The sequence below is a fragment of the Adelges cooleyi genome, unplaced genomic scaffold, assembly GCF_023614345.1.
Source record: "Adelges cooleyi isolate 19-005CV unplaced genomic scaffold, UGA_ACOO_1.1 ACOO_flye_CR_arks_rails_tigmint_CR_PRNA_651, whole genome shotgun sequence".
NCBI classification, from domain to species: Eukaryota; Metazoa; Arthropoda; class Insecta; order Hemiptera; family Adelgidae; genus Adelges; species Adelges cooleyi.
Genome location: NW_026096352.1, coordinates 7,612,246 through 7,640,037, shown reverse-complemented (window position 1 = coordinate 7,640,037; position 27,792 = coordinate 7,612,246). Strand labels below are relative to the sequence as shown.

General features: G+C 30.8%; 3 protein-coding genes across 5 annotated transcripts; 2 read left to right on the top strand and 1 right to left on the bottom strand.

Annotated features, from left to right (window-relative positions):
- The first annotated feature begins 48 nt into the window (after positions 1 to 48).
- Positions 49 to 7,689, top strand: LOC126844932 (serine/threonine-protein kinase PRP4 homolog). Of its 3 annotated transcripts, none has more exons than XM_050583437.1 (9): positions 49 to 245; positions 1,158 to 1,349; positions 1,415 to 1,601; positions 1,669 to 2,940; positions 3,279 to 3,565; positions 3,636 to 3,721; positions 3,797 to 3,855; positions 4,714 to 4,826; positions 7,432 to 7,689. In XM_050583437.1, the coding sequence occupies exons 1-9, from the start codon at positions 234 to 236 to the stop codon at positions 7,435 to 7,437; spliced, it is 2,214 nt and encodes a 737-aa protein (XP_050439394.1). In that variant the 5' UTR covers positions 49 to 233; the 3' UTR covers positions 7,438 to 7,689. The 3 variants fall into 3 exon arrangements, with proteins under 3 accessions (XP_050439394.1, XP_050439395.1, XP_050439393.1); XM_050583438.1 differs by having other exon boundaries at positions 3,794 to 3,855; positions 4,714 to 4,802; positions 7,432 to 7,687; XM_050583436.1 differs by having other exon boundaries at positions 3,794 to 3,855; positions 7,432 to 7,686.
- Positions 7,690 to 10,879: 3,190 nt separating this feature from the next.
- Positions 10,880 to 13,658, top strand: LOC126844947 (uncharacterized). Its single transcript, XM_050583466.1, has 4 exons — positions 10,880 to 11,185; positions 12,954 to 13,138; positions 13,322 to 13,420; positions 13,507 to 13,658. The coding sequence occupies exons 1-4, from the start codon at positions 11,017 to 11,019 to the stop codon at positions 13,603 to 13,605; spliced, it is 552 nt and encodes a 183-aa protein (XP_050439423.1). The 5' UTR covers positions 10,880 to 11,016; the 3' UTR covers positions 13,606 to 13,658.
- A 518-nt stretch (positions 13,659 to 14,176) lies between these two features.
- LOC126844940 (probable G-protein coupled receptor Mth-like 5) lies at positions 14,177 to 26,986 on the bottom strand. The gene is made up of 6 exons (XM_050583450.1): positions 26,431 to 26,986; positions 17,004 to 17,223; positions 15,972 to 16,272; positions 15,377 to 15,664; positions 15,114 to 15,249; positions 14,177 to 14,671 (listed from the first exon to the last, which is right to left on the bottom strand). Exons 1-6 carry the CDS (start codon positions 26,865 to 26,867, stop codon positions 14,377 to 14,379), a joined length of 1,677 nt encoding a protein of 558 aa, XP_050439407.1. The 5' UTR covers positions 26,868 to 26,986; the 3' UTR covers positions 14,177 to 14,376.
- Positions 26,987 to 27,792: the final 806 nt, after the last annotated feature.

The following is a 27,792-nucleotide window of genomic DNA, read 5'->3' as shown; positions in this document are numbered from 1 at the left end:
GATGTATAGAGTGAGTCTATGATAGTTTGGTGTTTGTTGTCAACCACTATTTTATAATTTATTTTAGTTTTTACAATTAAAGAATAAAGACTGCGCGCTTCAATATAATATCTTAGTTTGTGGTTTTATCTTTCAATGGTTTCAACTACATTAAAACAAACATTTTTTCGTATTTTTAATTTATAATTGTTATTTTTTATAATATAGATGTTTGGAATAAAACAATAGTCAATATGGATTATAATGTAAGTTGACTTATCATGTACCTAGGACTGTAAAACTTAAGTAATAATAATAAGTCAAAATATTGTTAGAAATAAAATAACTGTTTGAAAATCGATTTTAAAGTAGCTCTTTTTACATGAATTATAGATTACAGGAACTGATAGGTTTATAGAAATTGACTACTTAGGCACCTATTGTGACTGAGACTGCCCTGCTTGCTGATGGCTGTGATCGACAGCGGTCAATCAGAATTGGCATTGCCAATTGGTCACCTTCAATTGGGGTTTTTGGAAGTAAAAACGAGTCCTCAGCGGCTGTTTGGTCTCCAGTCTATGTCAGCATGTTTGGCAGACAGGGTATAGTTAGTCACTCAGTCAGCAGGTTCTATTTGCTGAGCAAAAAATTATCGAGTTAAAAACATAACAGAAACAGAAAAAACGTTAGAGATAGAGAATGTGTGTTTGTCGAAACCTCCTTCCTAGGACAAGGCATTGATAGTTCTGCATGGAAAACTTTTAAACTGTTTCCGATTCAATTTTTTAGATTAGAACTACTACTATGATTCTTTTTTTTCTTTAGTTGGGAACTCTGGTGATTTATTAAATACATTTATGCCACTAAAAATAGGATTGATGTATTACATTACTTAAAATTTACTTTTTACCTACGTTTTTAAGTCTTTTTGTTTAAACAGAACTTTTACTAACTAATGACATGCTCCCGAAAAACATGTTTCTAAATTCTATAATTACTTTGTCTTTGTTATATAATTACTAATCAAAACTATATTGTGATAGTTAATGTGTGGAAAGTAAATCAATTTAGTGGGTTCAGTAAGTTTATTCTCATAAAATAGGGAATATCATATCTCAATAAAGAAACCCTATGACAACTTAAATTATTTATAATAACCAAATCATATTATTTTTCAGAATATTGATGATGACGATGTGGAATCTTTACGGTTAGCAGCACTTATGACTTGTAAAAGAAAATCTAAAAACCAAAAAAATACAAATAATATTTTACCAACAAATAGCAGTGCCTACAGTAATATTTCTAATAGAAATAATAGAAGTAGATTTTGTTCATCTAATAGACCATATAAAAGTACTTATATAAATGTAAGTATACTAAATTGTATGTTTGTTAAACTAAAACTATTGAATGAACTTATTTGTATTTTCAGGATGGTTCTCTTAGAGCAGCTCATTCCAACAACAATTTAATTGCTATTATACCAACTGATAATGAAGGGGATTCTCTTCCAGAAAATTATCATTGTAAAATTAAGGAGGATAATAAAATATGTACAAAAGTATCGGGTGGTACAGAAACAAATGATGCAAATAATTGTGAAAAAACAAAAGAGAAAGGTAATTTTTATTATTTATTAAAATATTGTTCTTATTAATAATATATTTATTTTTATACAATTATTAGTATCTACTAAATTTAGTAGATTGGAGAATGAATCTGGCTCTGATGAAAGCAGTGGGGGTAGTGCAGAAAAAGAAGATAATGTTGATTCAGATGACGGGGATGTATTATTATTAGGTCAACAAGATGAAGACTTAGATGATCTAGATAAGTTAATGGACATAATGGAAGCTGAAATCGCTTGTGAAGTGGCTAAACCTTCCAAGAAAGAAAATAAAAAATTAAAACAATGTACTAAATCAAAGAAAGAAAAATCCTTTGAAGCCGAAAGCAACTTCAAAAATATTTTTAAAGGTGAAAACCAAAAAACTGTTCATTCAAAGGACAGTGATGATTATAAAATGCTACCAAAAGCACATCTTCCTTCCAAATCTCCAACGCCTCTTATAAAAAAATCTATTTCTCCTTACAATGAACTTTGCAAAGGATCACTACCACCAAAATCACTCCGTAGAAAGTCTTCTACTCCAGATAATTATAGATATTCACCAGTTAGGTCTAAAAACTATCTTGGATCTTTAAAATCTAGAAGATCACAAGAAAGATTGTCACTTTTGAGAGAAAAAAATCTTTCTCCAAAAAGATATTCACCGGCGAAATCTCATACACATCATTCACCGTCTTCAAGAAGAAGACGTAGATCATTGTCTAAGGATACTGATAAAACAAGTAGACTGCTTTCTCCTTTAAAAAAGAGAAGAAGCAGATCACCGATTCAATCAAAATCAAGATCACCTATTCGATCAAAATCAAGATCACCTAAAAGTAGAAAGCTCTTTGGGAAACAATCATCTAGTCTATTAAAGAAATCAAGACCTGTATCCCCTGCATATCGAAGCAAAGATACTAAGTTATTAGATAATGAACACTTAATAACTAAAGAAAAAATAAAACTTATTGATAAAGACGCTGAAATTAAATTGTTAGACCCTGTATTAGAAGCAAGAAAAAGAAAATTTGAATCCAATAAATCTATTGAACCAACAAGCAAAAAAATAATATTAAAAAAATCTAACTCTGTTCAAGTTCCTATTCAAACCGAAAAAGTTGTACCAGAAATTACAAATAAAGTTTTACAAGTACCAAAAAAATTTAACTCTCCTCAAATGCATCAAGCATTGAACAATTTCAGTATAAAAATAAAAAATGATTCTAAATCTGATGTTACTTGTCGGATTGTAAAATTGAATTCAATTTCTGGAAAAACAATCAAACAACCACGACCAAGAATTGTTTTTGGTCAAGAAAAAATTATTAAACAACAAATGGGAAAAGGTAAATTGTATTGACCATTATTATAAGTTTAATAAATAATTAAACATGTAGTAGTTTTTTAACAAAAAAGTGACACTTCTTAGGACTATTAAATTGCAATGTTACTTCAGATTTTTGTGATATAAAACAAAATAATAGCTATTAAGAAAAATAAAAATAAAGTTATGATTACCTTGTTGGGGGTGCTATAAAAAAAAGTAAACTGCATGTATATGTGTATATGTGAGTTACTTTATTATTGTTTAGACATTTTTTTCTTTGCATATTTAAATTATTTCCTCTTTATTTAAAGACAAATAAAAATCATATACGGTAAATAATATTTAATAAATTAACAGGTACATTTAAACTATCTAGTGCTCCTGAAGAAGTTAAAGAACAAGATAGTATTGAAGAAGAGGATGTATCTCAAGGAAATGAATATCTGGAAGAATATGAAAAAGTAGAAGAAACTAGTGATAGTTGCATTGAAATAACAGATGAGGAAGAAGAAGGTGAAATTAATCATGAAGTACAAAAAGTTGTGGCAAAAAAAAAAGAATTGGTAAAAGAGGATAAACAGTCTTCATCATCTGTTGATTTAAGAATAGAATTAAAAAGAAGGCGAGCACTTCGTATGAACACAGTAAAATCATTTATATTTTGACTTCTTCTAATAAATATAAAAGGTTTCTTATATTAATTTTTTATTTAAGGTTCAAATTGAAGTAAAAAATAAACCTAGTACGTTCTATCCTGCTCGTATATTGCAGTCTGCAATCAGAAGTGTTGTTAGTTCAAGGTAAATTTATTCTACCGAGATTTTAAATTATTAAGTGTTAATAAATCCTATAATTGTTTCTATAAAAAATAGTAGTTCTTTGGAAGGAAAACACAGAAATAATACAGAATTATCAGAAAACGACAATACAGAAGGTATAAAAGTTTTTTCTTAATTAGTTAAAGGTGGCTTTTTATGAAATGTATAAAATTAAGGTTTTATTTGGAGAAAAAAAATTATAAATTTTAATGATACATTTTATTTTGTTTCTACTACAAGTAACAAGAACTATTATATTATTTTCCATGTAAAAAACAACAATGACCCGAGATAAAGCAGGTCATAGTGCTTTGGCGTGCTTCTATGAGTACATACATATGTCTGTAACCACTGAACCGATTTTCAATGTTCATGGAGGCAAATGAAACTTTTAACTAATTAACAAGAAGGCCATTTTTTTGGTTTTATAAAATTGGTCACCAAACGAGATCATATTTCATTATAATGTTTTACTGGTTCTGCGCCCTTTTAAAGCGCAACTGATGGATATTTTATTTTTTGACATGGAAATCTAGTAAAATTATATAATGACTTTTGAGACTGTGAGCTGGCGACTTGAATGACACAATAGTTGTAGTATTTGGTTTATCCTATAAATCAAGTGTTACGTCACACAGCATTAATCATGCATTAGATAAACTTAGGAACATGATCTGTTTTTCAGAAAAATATATTATGCTTAGTACCTTAATTGTACCTTAAGATGTATGGAAAACCAAAATAACTTGCTTTATCTCTGGTCACTGTTTTTTTTTATGTGGGGGAAAAAAAATGCCAGTTCTTGTTACTTGTAGTAAAAACAAAATTAAATGTGTAATCAAAATTGATAATTTTTTTTTCTACATAAATTAAAAATTGTAAATTTTACAAATTTCACAAAAAATTCACCTAAAATAAAACATTCCTTGTCTTACATGTTGACAGAGTTAAATATAACATAGTTTATTTTATAGTATATTACAAATTGAAAAACTGCCCAATTCGATTACAGACAACTAGTGTTATCAAAAATGAGGAATTAAGAAAGAAAAAAAAATATAACGTAAATGTTATAAATTTCAATCAGGTATTTGTAGTATTAAAAAATGCATTATTTTTTTTTATGGCTAGTCAGTAATGTCTTTAATTTTTATTCTAATGCGCTCTTTTGAAATAATTGAGAAACTCTGTAACTTTGTCATTAAATGCTAACCTTAAAAAAATTAATATTAATAATACATAATTATTCGTTGTAATGGGATTATCAAAATCGATTTTATTAACCAAGTGTATTCAAAAGATTCTACTAATATTTAATTACCATACCGATAAGTAACTTAGTTTAAATAAAATATTTAAGTCAATAAAATTTATATATACATTTTTTTAGTATGGTTATATAATTGTTTTTTTTTCATAGTCTTCTCGATTCTATGTGTGAATTAATATTAAATCTTAACTACGACTTCACTAATAACAATTTTACACACTTTATTTTGATATAAATGTTTGATTACTAATATTTAAATTTATACAATTTGTATAAATATTGATTATCTAAGTAACTAAATTTTAGTTTAACTAGATATTTTAATAACTTAGTCTTTTAAATTTCGATAATATATTTCATATTCTTGTATTAGTAAGTATTGCAATAACACAATTCTCTACGAGGCTTACTTTTATTTACTTTATATTTCGGTTTTATAATAATGTTCTTCAATAGTATGTTAGGTTCAATATAGACCACCATTCAAGCGTATTATTAATTTACACAAAATTCTTGGTCCATCAATTTTCATTTAGGTAGATACAATGAATTTATCGTTTGGCCCTTCATGTCATTTACATTAAAATAAAAAAAACCTATTGTAATTTTATACAGTTACATTTTGCTTAAGTTTTTACCAAATTTGATTTTTGTTTTGTTTTATTTAAATAGTAATAATTTAATTCACCTATTTACCCTATAATTTGTAACACACCATTATTGTTATGTATTTTGTAGTGCTTTTATTATTATTATTTTTTTTCGAGTTATTACCTCAACTATTTCATTTTAAATATTTGTTTATCGTTTAAAAATGTTGTTTTTATTTATAAGTTCTTACATATTATTTAGCTTAATTATTAATTATTTATGTTATCATTTTAAATAACATTTTATTTATGCTAGTCATTAGATTTATTTTAAAACTAATATTTATAAGTTTCATTCAAATTTTACTTTTATAAATAGCAATGTGTAATACAATAGAACAGAGTCAATTTCAATACAATTTCACATAACTAAATTTTTTATGTCAGTATTAACTGAAATAATATTTAAAATTAAAATTAAAATTACTTTTTTTAAATATGCATTATGTTTCTGATAAAAATCAACAAAACTGGTTTCATTTTAATATACATAAAAAAAATACAGTACAGGTTGGGGCATTGTAGGAATAAAATATATTGGGCAGAAGTCACAAGTTCACATAAATTATTATAGTTTAAAGTATTAATATCAACGCTTTATAAATAAACACTTTGAATCTGTAGATGGTAGATATACAAATATTCGATAAAATTAATTGTAATGACAATAATGTGCCTTGTATTGTATTTTTAGTACATGTATTATGGTGGGTGCGATTAGAACATTATATGCATGCATCCTAATAAACAACATAATTCAAAAATAATTTGGATACCTGTATTCACTAAACATAGCAATCTAGAATTTACTAATAAGTGTAATTTTCGTTTTTTTTATATTTTGTTCTAATAAAAAATAGATTCAGATTTTTTTAAAAATTGTAAATGTTATAATCCCAATATAGATCTACCTTAAGTCTAAATTTCAGAACTTACGCCCTTAAACTACACCTAATAGAACGAAATAATAAAAAAGTTTCCATATAGGTTACAAGCATTATAAAATTAGTTGGAATGTTCAATAATTAGTGTGTATAACTAGATATGCATGTTTTATATGATTTGTATGTTTAATCAAACATAGTTAGTATTGTTTAACAGTTTGAACAAGTATTTTTATTTTTTAAAAAAAAATGTATACCAGCTCTAACTGATTGATATTGTATTACATTCTTAATCAGAATTGAATGACATTTTTTAAACATATCCTGTTCGTTAATTAAGTACATTAAGATATTACAAATATATTTATTGTAAATTTATGTAAAATGCATATATTCTACTTATTTTTATTCTTATTTGTTTACTTATATGAATATCTGTTAACATTTTTTTAAAAGTTGTATAATGTTATATAATATGTTGTATATTATACAACATACTGTCGCCAATTACTTTATTAAAAAATAATGATTAACTTGCTTGTTTTCTAGTTTTCATTTTATTTTATTTTATATAATTTTTACTAATTATTACATTAATATTATTTCACCCATCTAATTATATAAATTGTTTTTTTTTCTTACAAAATAATAATTTAAATTTCTTACATAAATTAAACATTTAATTGTGTAAACAATTTTTTTTTATTATGTAAAATGAACAGGGTATGTAAAAGGAATGTAATATGTTTATTTGTTAAAAATTTATTATTGTTTACTCCGTTTAGTTTCTTTTGTATATTTGAGCATAAAAACGTGTCACCTAAAGTTGTAAATTAACAAGAGACGATCCATTTTTAACATGTATGTGCATTTTATATGTTGTCACAGATGTAGGTATTCAAAACCATAATCAACTTCAAAATTGCAGCCGTTATAAAAAAAAAAGAACACAAATACTTTTAACTTGGAAGACCATCAACTTGTAGTCATGCGTATAATTTATTTTATATATTAATTGGTCATTGTAATTTATTTATAAATATATAATATTTTTAGATGCGAAATTCGATTATAAATATTTTCAATGTTATCCTGTTTTATTCTACATTTAGAATAAATAACAAAATCTGTTCAAATTATGATAAGATTGGTTTAAAAGCTATAAAAAAATTGTATACATCTAGCAGGTACTTATTTTAAGCTTCTCTTTTGTTTTGTTGCTTTAACTTTATTTAGTTTAATTAATGGTTCATTTTGATACCAAAAAATGTTGCAACTTAATATATACTACTTTAATAATTTGTTAATTGAAGTCTGTGTTCATTCATTGTTAATGCATTTATTTTGTAAATATATATTACCTTGACTTCCAAAAAATGATTTATAATTTTTTATTTTTAGCTAATTCTTGAATCTTGTCTCTTGATTTAGCCTTTTTAGAATGACTTACATCTTAAAAAAATATGACATAAAATATTTGAATATATATACATAGTTTTTTTTTAGTATATAATTAGTTCTAATGTATATTTTTGTAAAAAAAATTAAATAAAAGCTAGTACAGTGGAGTCTAGGCAGTGAGAGTGGAGTTAATTGGGGAGGTCACAGGTCTATATGAATTATTACAACTGAAAGTGATAAAATAGCTTTCAAATAAACACTTCGATACGAATTCGTAATAGTGGAAGTACAAATATCGATAATAGCATTGTAGTGCCAATACTGTGTTAAAGAATACATACATTTTTATTTAAAGAATTTGTGAACAATAAAATATGAATTTTAAGTGGAAAAAATTAAGATTCCAATTATTATCTAAAGGATGTTTGAAATGTTTTAAGCCGATCCAGTTCGACAAAAAAATAACAAATTGATCAGTGGCGTCATTTCAGTTTTTGAAAGGGAGAGGCAACATTTTTAAACAACAATACTTAAAAATGCGCTTTTCAGTATGATTTAAAAAGGCCCACAGAGAGGGGTTAGGGGGAACTCCTCCCTAGCTCCTCTGCAAGTTAAAATAAATCATAGGCAGCCTCTGAATTTTCACCTGTTGGCGGTCTTGATATGATTGCCATCTTACAACTGGTTAAATAAAACAAGGGTATCCAGATACTAATACTATTCGAATCATTTTCGGATATCGAATATCCCCAAAATACTGAACTATTGTAAGTCCTAATCCTAATGTAAACATTTATGTCCTAAATGTAAATCGTTAATCTTCGTAGCAATTTAAATTTTATAAAACTATACTTGCTTTTAATCAAGTCTTTATACGGCGTATATCCAAGAAATGAGTGTTTTTTTTTCTGAATTTTATAAAAACCATTATATTAAGGTGGAAATAATTAAAGGAAGATATACGTATTTGTTATGAAAGATGTATTTTAGTAATTAGTTGTAAAATATAGGAGATAAAAGGTTTAAACAACCACAGGTCCAATGGCACCCGCAGTAAAAAATTCAGGGGGGAGGGATCGCCTATGATTTTGTAATAGATTATACAAATTTTGGTAATTAGATATACATTTTTAATTTGCGGAGAAGCTAGGGGGGATTTATCCCCCTACCCCTCCCTGTGGGCGCCCTTGCACAGGTCTGCGAGTTATCTACAATATAATACACTCTAAGGATAATATTATTATTAAGTTCAACTATTGCACCTACCTTCTCTAGAATCTCTAGAATTAGATTTAGGTAAAAACGTCGAATCGAGTAATAGCTGAAATTAGTATGCATAAATTGATCTCGGAAAAAGGGACCTCTTTTTAGCCCCAAGCTTCAATGTACAACAACTTATATCATTTTCTTAGCTACAAAGTTGTAAACGGTCTCAAATTGTTCAAAAATTAAAAAGGAATTAAAAAATAATACTATCTCAACTTTGAAAAATGCCGAAAAGAGGTCCATTTTGCTTACCGCATTATGTTCGATCGTTTTCAACAATTTTTCTGGCCATTTCCAAAATTAAAAAAAAAATTGTTTTGATGAAAGAGAAATTATTTGTCTGGAAATTATTTGAAATCAAAATGTATTTGTAGAGAAAATCAGTGGCGTAATTTGTGGGTAGCGACCACTCAAAATATGTTGCAGATTGAAATGGACTTGTACAGTAACTTTTTGCATAATAAATAGTTTCGAAAATAGTAAGGTTCGCTGTACATTTATACAATCATGTGACATGTATACCCATACAACTAACATTTTTATACTTATTAGTTATTTAGTTTTGTTAATTGTTATATTATATCAGTATTATTTTAATGATTTTTATGAATCAAATTAAGTCATCATTTATAATGTATACATGCCACATTAATTTATTGTTACTTTACTATATTATAATATACCACTGCTATTGCTATACTACAGTCTATATAATTTTAGTTGAAACATTAAAATTTTATGTAGGAAACAGTTTTTTGGTTTTGTAAAAAAATCGGGTTTTAATATTGAAAAAATTGCAAATTTAAATTATTTAATTACAAGAAATTGAAATTTTTAAATGAAAATCGGCACGCTACATAACATAGTAAAGTAGCCAAATGCAGAATTGAAATTGGACCATCCTATATAGACGACATTTTGTCTGGATTTTTGGTTTTAAAATAAACCAAAGTGGCTTTTACTCATAGAAAATATGATTTAAATGTAATAATAACACATTGAAGTTTATAAAAATTTACCGGTAAATTAATTAATAAGATCGACATTTATTAAAACCTCTTTTTTCCTAAATATTGCCTATACAAAACTCCTTAAAAACAAACTGCATGTAATCCCCTTCAGGCATAAATATAACATATATATACAAAGATGGTATAGAATTAAGATAAAGACGTTTTTTTTATGAGATACCGTATATACTTAACAATCTTGATGATACCTGTATCTATTTGTAATAAGACCACAAAAATTCGACTTTTCCCAAAAAAACCCGATATCTAATAACTTTATTATCTTTTATAATAATAATCTTTCATACTTGATAGCTGCATTAAATGTAATTTTCTTAGCGAAGAGACTTGGGGTGGTTGGAATGACCATTAATAAATGTTTGTTAAGGCGACTTTTTGGAAAATACCTAGGTTAAAAAATGATTTGAATTTGTAAATATACGTATCAATATACGTTAGGTAGGTATGTATATAAACTATGCAACATATTTTTATGTATACATTTTTTATAATATATATATAAGACATACCTACAACATATGCTTAAAACAACTGTGTATACGAAAATGTATATGAAAATAAATGTGTAGAATAACCGTAAACCATACTTTTAGGTACCCACCTAATATCTGGTTATTCATATTATAGTGTATTAATCATCACAATATAACACGTATGTATTATTATAGCAGCATTACTTTGCGTACCTACCTTAATTATTAATAAAAGTTAAAAGCAATGTTTTGATTTTTAAATATTCTTATATATTTCTTTATTTGACAATTATAACGGGGCAATGCAATTAAGAAACGTCGTATCGTTAGTACTTTTAATTTTATCAGTTCCTTTACAAATTTACTTAATGAGATATAACCGTGAAATAAAAGAATATATTTTGCAATTGTTTAAAAGTTTACCCGATGAATTATATGATAGCGATTATGTTATGGACTATATCGATCCAAGTAAGTCGACATCAATCATTATGAACATTATGTACAGCTGGTGTTCTAACTTCTAGATGGCTGGCATTTGGATTAGCTTGTAGGTAGTCAAACCTTTTTAACTTCGTTATATACAAGCAGGGTCATAAAATCATCGAATTACTGTAATGTATAATACAATCCTCAATTTAAATTAATTCCATTTTGGTGGTTGAAAATTAGGTACACGTTTTTATAATTTTTAAAAAAGTAATGAAAAATCAAAATAGTTCCTTATTATATTTGTGTAATATATTTAAGGAACTATAAGCCTGCATATTAATGTTAAAAACATTTGTTCGTACTTGTGAGCATGTTAAGTAAAAACTAAAGTAGGTAATTACATACAAGGTGTAGCCTGTAGGTACCTAAAACATCCTAACTAATGAAAATAAATAAACTATTGTTAATTTTGCCCATAATGGAAAAACTAAAAGTACTAAAAAATCAATACCTGTGTAGATATTATAATGCCAACTTGCCTTTGCATTTCATTTTTACTTATTTAACGTCTCCTTTACCACAGCTACTAATTTGTGGCAAAGTGTTTTGTTAAGGCCCCTAGATACCGTCCATTTTTAAGGAGTTTTGTATAAGCAATATTTAAGAAAAAAGTGGTTTTAATAAATTTCGACCATGTCAATTAATTTAGCTGTTAATTTGTATAAGCTTCGTGGTATTGTTTTTAATTTAAATCATTTTTTCTATGAGTAAAAGCCATTTTAGTTAATATAATAGTCCATTTTTTGTCCATCGCACAGGCTGAACCAGTGATCCGATAAGTAATCTAAAAACAGATTTGAATTTGTCATGAAGTTTACTTGAGATCGGTCAGCGTACTTTTTTGATATCATATTCCTACTACGCATAAAACAAGTTTGAACATTTTATAAAATTTCAAATTTAAAAAATTAAAATAAGTACTCTGACCGATCTCAAGTAAACTTCATGACGAATTCATATCTGTTTTTAAATTGCTTATCGGATCACTCGTCACTGATTCAACCTGTGCGATTGACAAAAAATGATGCGTTTTAGCTGAAAAAACGATCGGTATCCAGGGACCTTAATAGTGATTTTTTTACTTTCAATTATAATAATTCCAAGTGAACATTTTAACCCCACTTTTCAGTACGTTAGATTTTCGTTTATTTCACTAATGAAGTGAATGTATTACTCTTTAGTCATTATTTTTTTATAAAATAATATGAAACTAGAAACTGTGTTAAATCTAAATACTGTGTTAGTATACAATATAATATATAGTATATATTATAGTGTCTAATTCTTAAGATCCTCAAGTTTAAACGATTTATGTTTCTATTTAAGTACTTAATCACATTATTCACTTTTTATAACCTCTAAATATTTTTATTGTAGAGTCCGGATAAATTTCAAGAAATTATTCCTTAAGTTACTATTAATTATTCCTATTAAGTTGTCATGTTTGATTCTTATTATTTTGTATATAATTTTGAAAAATATTTTTTAAAAAAATTAGACACTTTTTAAAACAGTAGGCATTTTTATTTTGAAACGAATTAAAAAAAAAGAGTTAAGAAACCATAACAGTAAGTTTTATTAGTTTTGAAACAAAAGTTGCAAAAAACCAAAAATGTTCGTTTGTTCCAGAACAGTTATTGAGTTATAAAATAGGAACAAACAAGTTGAAGAAAGAATAAATATCGGATAGGAACTATCATTTTTTTTAAAATTTATATTGTTTATGTGATTGTTTTTTTTCTATTAGGACCTTATTTATGGAGCATATTCGATTACGCTGTACCGACAACGCAAGACGTCGAGGAAAGCGAAATTCCCAAGGACGACATTCACGAATTTAGACCACCCCATCTTAAGTATAGAGTAGGAGACGTAGTGCTTACATATGATTTGAGTATAGCCGTAGTGGTCGGATGGTCCATTGATATGTCGGTAAGTCGTAACAGAATGCTGAACAATATAGAGCATAAATACATAATCGATTACTCATGGATTAATTTACTTTGTCGTTTAATTATCGAACAATTTAATCATTAGTGATTAATCATTTATTCAATTTTCAATAATAATTATGAACTTGACTTATTATTAACTTATTTCATTGTCTATACGCAGGACTTAACCAAAGAACCCGTTTATGTTTTATTGATAGAGAACAAAAACGAATCGTCTTTGGAGCAACAGGATCGTATGTTACTACTGCTAGACGTTGAAGTAATATTTTGAAATATTGTGCCCGTTGCTTCTATGTGGCTATTACTCCAGACACAATTTGATGTTAAATAATTTACTTTGTTTAGGTACACCATACAATGATAGAACATTATTTTGAGAAATTCGACGGTACAAGATATTTACCGCGGGACTGGTTGAAAAAAATGTATCCAAAAGATGTTTAAAAGAAATACTTTTTTTTAATAATAATTAATGAATTAAATTAAGTGTAAAATTTGTATGTGAATGTTTATAATTAAATACAAATATAATTCTGAATTGATATTGATATTTTCTATTATTAGATATTCTGATGAGTTTTAATACCTGTCCTTATATTTTTCATTTGACTAATGAAGATATTTATTATTTTCTTGCGTGTATTTTAAATAGTACTCCACATATTACACTCAAGTCTCAACACTATAACTGCGTTAACCGATTGAACATGTCTCGTACAATGATTTGTGCCATACACTTGGAGGCAGGGTCAGCCTGCCGATTAAACGGCCCCCAAAAACAATTTTATTTGAATATTTTATAAATTTTACAGTTGTTTTACCCTGGCAAATCCCACGTATTGTGTTAAATGCGCGGGCCTCAGGGCCTTAGCATAGCTGGGGGCTCCGGCCACGTTCGTCAGGCTGACTCTGCTTGGTAGATAAATACGTAAGTAAAATAAGTACAATGATAATTTTGATAATTAATAATAATATATTAAATTATAATAAAACATATTTAAGTACAAAACCAGTATTCTATAACTATTAGGTACCTATATAGTATATACATAATGTTATATGTTCATCATCAGTCGCGTACTGTACGTTTTGATAATATCACGTATTTTCCATAAAAAAAATCTCATACAAAATCAATAATTTAAAAAATAATAAAAATGAACTTTAAAGAAACGGTACTTTTTTGCAATTAATCAATATGTACGCGGTCGGCGATCAGTAGTCTGCAGTATTAAACGCCATCATTTCCTCGCCCCATTCTGTGCCCGCTTGGATGTCTGTTTCCTTTGGCCTGCAGCAAGAGAACGGACACCGTTCGTAGCAACAAGCTTTCCGCAACAAATACTTGACCCTTTTGGGCCGGATGACAGTGACATACAGAACAAGGATAGCTTGCACTGGGTTGGCCACCACGTACGTGTAAAAGAATGCGTCGTGCGGCGTCCACGACAAGACGAACAGCGTCAGGTCGGCCACCATGATAGCAAACAATTTTGAAAACATGTCGAAGCTAAAAAAAAAAAAAACATCAACAAAGTATAAATACATACATACAAGGCATCTAATTAGTTTGGAAACGAGTTTCTATAGTATTCCAATGGGTAAAATTCCAAACTTATTGAACACCTATGTATAGTTTACCTATCTAATTGAATTACTATGTATGCATAATCTCCAATTAGTTAGACATTGGTGCAGGACTCGATAATTATACCGATTACCTTATAGCTATAGGGAAAGGTTAGGTTACTAGGTAATGTATTTTTTAGTAATTTATACTTTTTATTTTGGTGTGTATTATGTTGCCTCGTACCTAGGCGTAAGTAAAGGCTAATTTAACTCCATAGAACTACATTATTATAAGGTTTTTCACCAATCTTGGTAATCCAATCCAGAAAAACTGTTAAATAATTATTTTTGAAATTAAATTTTTGTACCTACCACTGACATACCTGTATTTCATTTTATGATGAATCTGCCCATAGGTGGACATGCGTTTGATGGCCGTCTTTGTAGAAACATAAAAAAACAAATTGACTAGAATCGTACACACGGCCGGTACGAACATAACAGCTATGCCGAGCCACCCTATAAACAGATAATAAAAATAATACAACAGTTAGAACCGCAAGAATAAGTACAATAGAACTATAGGTTTATCGACGCACTAGTGCTGATGAATAAGTAGGCGATATAGAAAATGTTGTTATCTTACCGATAGCTCCATCTGTTGCGCTGTCGGACGAAGCGACCGGAGACTGCGTACCGGCGTAACCAGCCTGTGCATTTGGTTGGTGCTGCGTGTCCAGTATGAGATCAGCAAAAAGCGCTATTCCTCCCATGGCCAACGTGCATCCCCACACGTACAGCGAGTAATAACAGTATTTTCGGCCGTCGGTAATCCGTAGGAAAACGTTACGGGACCTTAACGTTCGCCAGATGTAGTAACCCATCGCGTTCAGCCAGAAAAACGACCCCAACGTAGAAATGTAAAGAAAAGCGTCTGCAAAATAAATTTCGTAAACATTTTTTTTAGTTTTTTATATAATTGTAATAATTAATTTCATTAAGTTTCAAAAAAATTGTTATGAGGTTTCTAGAAACTTATATTGTAGTACAGAAGTAAGACAACGGTTAATGGACAAATTGGTACTTAAATAATTTTCTTTAAGCTAATCATCGATTCCTATTAGCTACTTTAAACTCAATTTCATAACACAACACACCTAAAAATCTTTGTTTTGTTGAATTTCGAATCATAAGCAGTGTTGTCTTACTTTTTTAACCGTTTTTTGTTATATAGTATTTACCGGCCGTTAAGTAGCTGATTGGACTATTATACTCCACAAATATACGCACGATGTCTGCTACCTTGGCCACAATCAAGCAGCAGGCTAAAGTAGTCATCATGTTGCCAATCAAGTCTCTAAGCTGTGGCAATACAAAATGGACGATGGCCACTAGCAAAAGACATAAGACGGCCAAAGCGTGGCACGCTGGGTTGGCAACCCTGCGCATCACGTAGTCTGTGTCCGTCCATGGGGAAGGTATTTGCGGCGTACATATGACGGCCACTTGTGCATCCATGTCTGAGCGGTTTATGTCTATCACCTAAACATATTATACATTATACATAAAAGTTGAAGCGTTTCGGGGCAAAGTAATCGAAGTGCCAAAAAATTTGAAAGGATTTTTTTGGAAAGTGTTATCTGGAAACACTAACCAACTGAAACACTAACTAAACACTCTTACCTACATTTTTCCGACTTCTATAAATATTAGTTATTTTTTTTTAAATTTCCTAAATTTGTTTTTTGGCATTTAGATTATTTTGCCTTGGAAGGCTTCAGTTATTTTGTTACCCAATATTTACAATGTTTTAGTACATTGAGTCTAAAAGAGCCTAATTTGATCAAACTATAACTGTAGTCGTTTACAAAATAATACAAAAATACCCTTTATTACAAAAAAAAAAAAAAAAAAATAGATTAGTGATTGCATATACGCTTTTTTCGGTAGCAATGCTATTATCGGCGTTCACAACAGACTGACTTCTCAGCGCCACATATATTGTAAACCTTCAGTGTCCATAATACAATTGTTCTATTATAATTTAGTATAGTCTTAGTGTCCTCTGTCTAGAAAGTGGTAGCCAACGTAGGTTTCCCGATTTTACGATATTAAATTATAAAATAGCGTTTTTAAGTATTTTGAAGGAGTTTGAATGAAAAAAAATCTGAAGTCTTCTAGGTTTAAGAAATATCATGAATAGAGATAAGATAATATGTCAGTTGTATCTTAAATTATTAGTAAAGTGAGATTTCAGAACATTGATTAGGTACCTTGTCCAAGCAATAGGATCCTTGTTCGTAATCGAATGACCGTTCGTGGTCCACTTCGAAGTCCCGTTGTTCCTGGTCGTCGTTGTGGCCATGTGGGTGCTTAAGTACAAAATGCCTGAGTTTACCACTGGGGAACAACGCCAGACGATCGCCGGACCCGCGATAATGATACACCAACCATTGTTGTCGGTTCTTGCAGTTAGGAAATCCAGTAGCTAGTCTGTGAACACGGCCGAATAAACTTCGTAAATAGTACCTAATACATTGTATAAATTCACTGGACCACGCAAAAAAACAGTACAAGAAAATCATCTCCAAAAAATCGGTAAAATCTAAGTAAAATATGCACATGTAATTAACCAGGGGCGGGTCCAGTACATAATTACGGGAAGGGGACAATGTACAGTTTTGACATGGATATGTATTTTGGCTGGGGGTCAATAAGAAAATCTGTGCGCGCGTGCATCAACGCTGAACGTTACCAAGGAAAATTTGAGCGTGTGGCATTATCTAGCGGTTGATAAATCTGTAACAACTGTGAATAAGTGTGAAGTCGAATTTTGGTAAAAACTGACTAAGTACGCTAGGATGTAGTCTGAAGTGTCTAGCACACCTTGAATAAATGTCTAACTCGTTCGACCAACAAGAAAACCTTGAGAGAGATGCGAGTTCCTGATTATTACATGCTGACTTATGGCAGCTGGTCAGTTTAAAATCGCTCCCCTGTAAAATCACTGAAATCGACTTACACACTTATTCACAGTTGTTACAGAAATAATTATCTGATAAGATATAAGAGATAAGAGATTTTGTTTTTGTTTTTTTTTATACGGATTTGGCCTACTTAGGGTCGTTGTTGGTGAGTTGCGGCCCAATCCCTAAATCAAGTACGAGTTGCGGCCCAGGTTTATGAGAGGGACGTATGAGTTGCGGCCCGGGTTTATGAAAGAGACGTATGAGTTGCGGCCACATAATAATAACCACTTTATATCAGCCTATTAGCGTTGCCCAAGAGACACCACGGGGAGGTTGGCTGAGTTGCCTCCCAAAAATCTGTCTTTAAGGTCAAGTTTGGTCATTTTATTTGCCAATAAGCGTTCCGTCGTTGTCATTTTAGTTTTTTTTATATTATTGAGAGAATTTAAAACTTAAAATTTTGACTAATTCAAACTGTCCGATCTCTTTGTTTTCTAGCTTTGACATTTGTTTTCTAATAAACGCTTCTTTCTCGCACAGTTTCTTAATAATTTACTTCTAAATTGTATATACGTTTCAGATTGAATTTCAAGTAGCATATCAAAGAAGTTATAAATATTTGGATGGCTAGTATAGAATGAACCGTTTAACTTTAAATGGAAACTTTCACAGCTGTTTGTGGTACGGTTGTAGCTGGCAGTAAACTATGCCCAAATATTGGGGGAACGTCGCGTCTGGTGAAATGTAGCTAAACTAATTAAATCCTATAAGATATTGAGTGGATCTCTTTAAAAAAATCATCCTGTATAACTAAATGGGCGATAAAAGTTTTAAGATAAAAAAGGTTGCACGGGCCGTAACTCATACGTCCATCGAAAACTGCCGGGCCGCAACTCGTACGTCCATCGAAAATTGCCGGGCCGCAAGTCATCGGTCTCCAACATTGTAAACAACACCTCGGGCCGCAACTCACCTACAGCCCTTAGGGTAATATATCCCCAAAGCAACATTCTATCGTTTGATTGTGATGAGATCACAAGCGGGTTGGAAACCCTCAAATATATCTAACATTTTTTTTAACAAAATCGATAGCATACCCCGTATGACAATTGATTTTAAATTACATTTAATCTATTTTTATTTTAAAATCAAATTATAATGCTAGACGTGTAATATAGCGAGTTTGTCCTCTACTAATGGAAAACCTGTACATAATACACTCAATTACAATAGGTAGGTATTCTTTTCTATAGTGTCAAGATTGTTCATTTAGATAATAGAAATTATATATCAATGCTTTAGCTATGCAATATTGGCCTTGGAGCGATATTTATAAGGGTCTTCGTCGTTTTTTTGTAAATCATAAATAAAATTATAAAAGTGGTTTTATTCGAATTGCATATTGACTCGTGTCATTCGTATTTAATAGTATAATATGTCATACCCTTTTTTTTACACTTGCATCCTTTGCGTTCCGGAGCGGGGGGGGGGGGGTAATATGTCATACCCTAGAGCCATATAAATGCGTTTCCTAGAAAACAACCGTAAACAGATACCTACCCTACCCCGCTCTCTATCATTACTACACAATACACAAATATGGTGTGGCAACCCAACCGTTTTTAAAATCCATTAAGCCACGATATCTCTAAATGGCATTTCAAAATAAATGCAGGGTGTAGTTTACAATTCCGTTTTGATTCGTATCCTGTAAAGTGAACGCTATTGGATTTATATTGAATTACCTAATGTCACATTTTATTATGGGTGTTCCATTAAATTTCCTTAGGCGGGTGCTAAAACTCCTTAATATGATCTTCAAGGAGTGGCATTGTTATTGAAAAAACTAAACTATTAAACTATAATGCGAATTCCAACATGTGAACGCTTTGAAGATACCATAAATATTTATTAAAAAATATTAAAACATCTCGCGCTACACCGCTGTTAATTAATTAATACGGTTTTCTTCTAACCGATACTTTGTATAAAGAATGTCATTATACATTTTGAACAAGCAATGAAGTATAGACAAACGCAATGAGAGTTATTTAACTAAACCAAGATTAAAGATAATCTTAAATTTCTATCGTTAATCGTGACTAAAACTAAAATATTAAAAAAATAGTACTCGAGTAGATCTAGTCAACGGTTATTGAACGTACTCTAACACCAGCACAATTGACTGAACCTAAGTTTGAAAACCGTTTTCTGACAACAATTTACCTTTAATAATTTTAATAATCATACCTATCGGCTATCACAATAAATTTGAACAATTTTTTTTGTTATTGTTATAGTAGTAAAATATTTAAAATATATCGAATGTGTTTTCGGTTTTAGTTTGTTGGATTTCAGGATTACAGTAACCAACACCAGTCAATAACAATATTATTCCATAACAGTTTTTATTCTGACTAGTCAAGTAGTGTAACCAACAAGTAACTTCACTTTGGATTAAATAAAGTGGTTAAGTATTCTATTTACTTTTGCCAACCTTACCTAACCTTTTAAGAAGTACATTAAATTATACTTAAACTATTTTTAAATTTATTAAACAAAATTTAACTATTTAGTCCATAAAATCAATATGCACATGGTATTTTAGTATCTCCTGTAAAATGTAAGTCTTGAGGGTTACGTCTATTGACCTATCAACTATCTAGTCTTGATACACTGTGACTATTTAATTTTTTTTTCCTCGATATTTTCAGCACAGTGAAAACAATTCTATCAACATTATTCAAATGTACCCCGCATTCAATTCTACGGCTCTACATATTAAGTCATCTTTCATACGACTCAACTAAAGCTTAAAATAACTATGTGGAACACTGTGTAAGTTTATATTAAAGCGATTAGTGATTTTAAAATCAAAACATCACGTACGCAAAATATAATAACAGACCATATTATATTTAAACTTTTTGACAAATAAAAGTTCATATTGTCGAATTAAACCACAACGACCATATCTATTTACATTTGTAAACGTTTTTTACAATCATAATAATACATGAAAATTAATTTACGGGGATAGGACGGAAAATACAATTCGCTTAGTTGTGGTATGTTTTTATATCCACCTCTGCGCAAGAGAAATAGTTTTATAATTAGTCGTCGCAGTCCAGTAAAATGAGTCATTACAGTATGCGTCATCTCCAAAAAAAACTACAAAAATCCATAGCATATAAACATAATATTATGTAAATAATTATTATTTGTTTGTAGGACATTTCCGTTGATTTAAATAACGTATCTATCAATCGTTAACAATGATTCTGAAGTGATTCACTGTGGTTGCCGGTAGGAAACCACATGATTTTATAATAATTAGATACATGGCCTGCAAACGCGCTTGAAGTTTATACAAGTATCATACGGCATAGAAGTTCTGAAGGACCACAGTCGATGACCCCGGGCGTCATTGTATTTTTTATTAAAACAAAATAATAATAATTGAAGGCGATGTAAAACAGTAAAGCGTCCAATGCCGGAAGTCTCGTGATTAATGCTTGCTTTGTTGGCCAAGGCTTCACAAAAAAATACATAAATACAAAAAAAAAACAGATCGTTTTATGTGAAAGCTGTGCGTTTATAACATAATAATAATAATAATTATTATATTATATTGTAGGCGTATACCCAAAAATGTCTGTATAAATTTACTTTTAAGGAATTCATTTTAATAAGTTTAGCGTCGAAAGATATTATAATCAAATATAATGCACCTATACAAAAATCCCATAAGACATAAATAATTATAAAAAAATTATTGCGATTATAACTTCGAGATAAATTCCGGCAAGTCTTTTCGCACTGGTGGCCTAACGGGTATTGTTAGCTCTAGTATATCTACATAGGAAATTCGACGCCTTATCCACTGCGACCCATTAAAAAAGAACAACATGAAAATGGTATCAGATACGTCTTCTTATTCTTGGCTTTATTACTCTCCAAGAGTCTTTGCCGCCACCGTTACAGCCTCCCATCTTTCCCTATCCTGAATAATTTCCCTCCAATCGTCTACGTCCAGCGTCCTTAAGTCCTGGCTTACCCCGTCGAAACATCGCTTCCTTGGTCTACCCCTCGGTCTTTTCCCACTTGGTTGATACTGTATGGTTGCCCTCACAGCCTTTGTTTCATCTCTTCGGATAGTGTGTCCGAACCATTGTAATCGTTGTGCCTTTATGCAATAAGTTACCTTGGGGCTTTGCGTAATTTCTCCGATTTCGGCGTTTGTTTTTCTCCGTCAGCACCTCGACTCGTTGTCGTACATCGCACCGCAAATCTTTCTAAATATCTTATTCTCAAAAGAGAGTAACCTTTTCTCCATTTGAGCTGTTATCGTCCACACCTCGAAACCATACGTCAGCGTCAGTCTAACTACAGCCATATACAGTCTTAATTTCGTCCTTCTCGTGAATAATTTGTATTTGAAAAATTGTAATAATGCATAATAAGCCTTTTCCGCTTTATGTATGCGGTTTACTATTTCTACGCTCCAGTCATTATTACTCTTAATGGTAGCTCCTAGGTATTTTAACTGGTTTACTTTTTCAAAAACCAGTCCTTCCACTGTAAATATCTCAGTCGTTTCCCAAAATCTCCATAACTATGGTTTTTTCTTCATTTACTACTAAGCCCACTGTTTTAGCTTTATCAATAATGTGGCTGTATTTTTCACTACAGTTTCTTTGTTGTTTCCAATTAGGTTTAAATCATCCGCAAACCCTAATACATTCAATTTCGATGCACCGACCTCTAGCCCACATCTATTATGATGTACACTTCTTATCCCCTTTTACCAACGCTATATTAAATAGCAAAAGTGAAAATGCATCTATCTGTTTTAGACCTATAATAACTTGAAACTCTCCGGATGAGATTTGATCTACCCTTATCTGGTACTTTGTACCTTCCATACACATTTTTGTTAATGCTATTAGTTTTGCTGGAAACCTAAGTTCAGCCATATATTATACAAGCTTTTCCGGTGTATGCTGTCGTAAGCTTTTTTAAAGTCCACAAATCAGATTCGTCAGAAAATCATAATTTACTAAATTAGTCTAAATTAAACTTTCCCATTTGCAATTCCTAGTTTCATGTCTGGTATATCACAGTTATTCGCTGTGTAACAGAAAAAAGTATAGGTTTTTGCAATTAGTTTTAAATTTAAAAAATAATAGTTGTACTGGACACATGATTTTAATCTCTAAGGGCATATCAATTAATTTGTACATTTTCATCTCGGCATTTTAAATTTGCATTGAAATATTATCAAATATATACAAATATTATATTATTAAGATTACTTTCTCGTTTTTCAAGTGGAAAGACATCGTGTTATTGTCTCCTATGACTGAATACTGTATATGTAAGTAACCGATATTTAAAACAAAATCTGTAGTCGTAATATTTTTTTTTATAATAAAAAAAACTTAAAAACAAAATTAGATTTTAATTATAATTTGCACTCTGTAGATTTACTTAAATTTGAGCGTTTTATACAACAAGTGATTATCGCAATTAATCTTCCTGTAACAATAATATAATACCCCAACTTCATTGTATCTTGGACCTTGTTTCGGCTTTTTTTTTTATTTGCAATTTAGTTAAATAAGTGGACTAATGTCTATTAGCAAGTTTATGACTAACATTATTGCTATATTTAACAATGGGCATTCAATCAGAGTGCGTCTAATGGTTAGCATAAACAGTAAACTGGAATATATATTTATTATATTTTTCTCAAAAAGGAATCCGGTCGTCAGTTCTTAGTATAACCAGTTGACTTCTCGAATGATGCTATACATAAAATATATAAGTATACACACATAGTTTTTGTACTGAGAGACGATTCGTTGCAATCGAACACTACTTGTTTAAAAACCATATAGGTACTAAATTATGCTGATCAATCGAAATGATGGCAACCGTAGTTCTTCTGACGTTACAATAAATAATAATCCCTGAAACTTATCGATACTAATATAGTGGCGAATTATTTTAATTAATACATCAAGTACCCATTGCACATAGTCATTAAATATCGATTATATTAAACAAATCAATAATATTTAATACTTATTAAAAAATAAGTAATAACCAACTATATGTATAGTTGTAGCCGCCACGTTCTCATTCCTATCATAGACTTACTAATTAAAACATATTCTAAAAAACCCTTATTAGGATTAATCAATAAATAAATATTGTAATTTATAAGGAATGTGTATTTGGTATACCCCCATACGCTTGGTTTGGACTTTACTGGTTTAAAAATACTACCAAATGATTCGCATCGAAGCTTTTATTTGAGTGATTTTTTTACTTTCAGTTGTAATAGTTTCTGTAAACCTGTGACCTCCCCGTTCCCACTATGCCCCAACCCCACTGTGCTGGCTTTTTGTTTTATTGTAACTGTAGTGTCTAACGTTAGATTAACGCTTGACTGACTTAAATAGGCTTAATGATATTATGGCAAAAGCGGCAGGGGTTTAAAATAAATTAAACTAATTATAGGGGAAATGAGAGCATTAACTGTTTTAATATTTATTAAAATCTTATTTTTTTATTCTCCGTTTGTTACATACAATCTATATAATATAGTGAATGAGTATATTTTATATTAACGTGTGTGATATGAATTGAGAAACCGCCCACCCACGACAAATTTATTAAAACATAAATTGGGAAAAAGACTTGAAGAAATGGAGGAGTTTGTCAACAACTTTGAATTGTTGATGTTTCCTGGTGCCTGATAGACATTTAGAAATAATCAATATACTTAGCGACGCGAGGCTTTAAAAGCCCAAATTCAACCATTGTCGGCCACCCTCATAGCTTTTTAAAATTATTCTGATTTGTCTATCCTTCAACATAGCAACAACGACCGCATATATTTTAATGGTATGTCATAATATTATAATATTATGTCCACACAAGCACTAATAATTTATTTGATTAATAGACACACTTTTGAGCATAATCAATTGCGGTCGATCAGTACTTTCATTTTTATTAAAACCAAATGAATAAATGCTTAAATCTTGCCCGGACTAACGGAGTTTTCGAGTAAATGTATCAACTTAGCCTAGCCGGTCATCGATCCGTTTTCAACAGACCATTCTAATAGAACTCAATTTAAATATCATACTAATAAAAGTTTTTGGCTATTACACGAACGAAAATCTAGTGTAAACTATAAGGTAGAAAACATATAGGCGCAATTTCAATTTTTAATTTGGGGGGGCTGGAATTTTTTTTAAAATATATATATAGGTAAATATATTTTTGTATTTCAAAATTGTATGCATAACAATTTTTGGGGCTAAGCCCACCCTAGCCCCTCCGTATTTGCGCCTATGAGAAAACAATTCACAATTACGATTTTACTCAAATTAAAATTTTCATCAAAATTGTTTTTAAAATTTTACGACCATGTGGAAATTAGAGTTTATAGTATTTTCCAGACAGCGAATATTGGCTGGCCACTACACAACAAATTTCATAACGCGCCAAAATATCGTTTACTTTGTGCTATATAACGCGTGGACGTACCTATAGACTACAGTACATGCGACTTAAGCACTTAAGGTATAGATAGCGCTCTTCTACATAGATGATCGCATAGAAGACACCGTCATTCAGGATGATTCTAGGAAACCGGTTTAATTTATTGTGTATACGCAATATGTGAGTGTGCTTATGTATGTTTTGTATGCGCTGTGCGTGACGTTTAACGAGTAACGTGTATCTGCCATAAATGGCCAATGGATGGCGAATAATAGCAACATAATTAGACTCGCGTTTTCCAGCGCCGATCCTTTGTACCGAACATTGTAACTCTATCCAGGGACAGGCAAATAAGCCAAGTGCTCTAAGGCGGACAAAAGCGGTTGCTCTAGAATACTTATAATGGTTAGCTGTTTGTATCTTTACTGTTATTGATTACTCTAAAGATTGTTAGTAATTTAATGAAACTGTACAGTTGGTATCGGCGAATTTTCAGTTATTTAAATTTCTGCTGTATGGATTTTATATATATATATTCAGGTAAATTTTAAGTAGGTGGTAAGTTTAACTTTAAATAGGTGGTGTTAAAAGTGTCATTTGAATTTTTAAAACTATCCACTGGTTGAGTTTTAAACCTGCAATTATCTTTTTTTAGTAACAAATTGTTTACATTGTTAGCTTATAAATTATAATATAGAATCAACTACATTTATACTTAATTATTTGTTTAGCGTATAAATATCTACCATAAAGTCGGACATAAAATTTGGATAAACTGTGCATATTATATGATATTTGACATCGACACATTTTACACCTCTTTCATTAAGGCACACACTATTCACGAATCACGTTACAACAGTGTGTATGAATACGGAATATGTGTACTTGGTTTTTTGACGAATCGACAAAATTCATAATAACAATTTCTATTGTACACCGCAATCTTGTCGCTGTGTTATTTAATAAAATTAAGATAATTACTCGGTATACCACATAGCATTAAACATAATACCAATATTTATATAAGTTGAACCGATTTTTTTTTTTACAAAATAATCTTATAAGCCGGATCCTGCCAAGTATTTTTACGCATTATTCATAGCAATATATATTATAGGCAGGTAATAAAATATTTTAGAATAATAATGATAAATATTTAATATTTAGCTACATAATAGGTATATTATGGACATTTTATGAGGGCGCTTACCTATAAGGTACGGAAAAAGGCGGTAATACGCTTTCCTGTCCACTACCGCCCGCGTCTTCACGGGTGAATTCTGGCGTCCACAGATCGTAACCGGTCAAGTTGGCGTTCCGGCAACGGTCGACCACGACTATTTCGTCACGGCCGCAACACTTGTGGACAACGGGCACCGCGGCTGCAGAGTCATCGTCGGTGTCACCGACTACGGTAGTGACTTGCTGTAAGCTGGCAGTACAAACGGTTATCCATAGAAATGCGGCTAGCAATAGCGTCCAAGCGCCGGCCGCGCCACATCCACGGAGTTGTACCGTTTGTATTCTGTACGGCATAATTTTAGCGTGCCGATCACATCGTATCGGACGCACCGGTGCGTCGTCTGTGGCCACTATCACATGCGTATCCGGCGAAAAAGTAATGGGTAGCGCGCGCGTGCCAAACATCCACGTCGGTTGGCTCGCTCGGCGGTTATGGCGGGTACCTCGACTGCCGACTCGACCGCAGCCGGTCTGCACAACGCTAGTTTTTTTTTCAGTGAAGCGGTAATACAGCAGACTACATATATAACATATAGTTGTGGTAGTAAGAGGAGCAACGAGGAGTCCCCGTGTGCTCCGCGCGTCGCGTCACTCTACACGCAGGTCGCAGTACGCACAGACCCGTCACACTGCGTACTCCACGGTCTCCCATCACCACCACCTGCTGCCGTTGAACCGACCAAACCACTGCATTGTGTTGTAGTGTTCGAAAAAAATGTAACCACGTTGAGGTCTCCGCGTGCAGTGTGTAATACGTACGTTACTAACACTCAGCAGGCGCTCTTCTCGAGCAGGCCGTGATGTTCATATACATGTAATAATAATTTAAAAGCTAATACGTGCGCTACCGAGTTTTAACGAAAACTGAAACTACATTATGTTCATTGTATTTTGTCGGCCCCAAATATATGTATTATGTTTAACGGTAGTGAAGAGCCCGCATACAACGATAGCTGAAATACGTTGTATGTTATAAGTTATATAGTATAAACCTTATACATCATGTATGATATAGTACAATTTATCCCTTAAAAGTATGTTTGCTTTCTCCGTTCATCTTACAGGCAGTGTAGGAATTTAGATGTATTATTGTTTCAACTTATCATTGATCTACTGATGAGATAAAAATTTTGAAAACAGATTTGCGTTTCTCAAAAATCTCCTCTAGGGACGAGTGACGACTTTCAAACTTTTTTTTAAATTTAAATTATATCATTTGTTAACATTTTTTTTTTTTAATTAAATAGGTACCGGACAATTTAAAAAATGTGGTAAGATGTCTCCTAGGATAGATTTAGAAAAATTAAAATTTGTTTTAGATTATTTATCA

Excerpts from the sequence above, each read along its gene's own strand:
- LOC126844932 (XM_050583436.1), top strand. Across the intron at positions 1,602-1,668 it reads TGAAAAAACAAAAGAGAAAG|TATCTACTAAATTTAGTAGA; the intron begins GTAATTTTTATT and ends TACAATTATTAG. Across the intron at positions 3,856-4,713 it reads AGAAAACGACAATACAGAAG|TATATTACAAATTGAAAAAC; the intron begins GTATAAAAGTTT and ends TTTATTTTATAG.
- LOC126844947 (XM_050583466.1), top strand. The coding sequence starts at position 11,017 with ATGCAATTAAGAAACGTCGTATCGTTAGTACTTTTAATTTTATCAGTT. Across the intron at positions 11,186-12,953 it reads TATGGACTATATCGATCCAA|GACCTTATTTATGGAGCATA; the intron begins GTAAGTCGACAT and ends TTTTTCTATTAG. Across the intron at positions 13,421-13,506 it reads TACTACTGCTAGACGTTGAA|GTACACCATACAATGATAGA; the intron begins GTAATATTTTGA and ends TACTTTGTTTAG.
- LOC126844940 (XM_050583450.1), bottom strand. The coding sequence starts at position 26,867 with ATGTTTGGCACGCGCGCGCTACCCATTACTTTTTCGCCGGATACGCAT. Across the intron at positions 17,224-26,430 it reads CCTTTTTCCGTACCTTATAG|ACTAGCTACTGGATTTCCTA; the intron begins GTAAGCGCCCTC and ends CCGTGTTCACAG. Across the intron at positions 15,250-15,376 it reads CGCAACAGATGGAGCTATCG|GGTGGCTCGGCATAGCTGTT; the intron begins GTAAGATAACAA and ends ATCTGTTTATAG.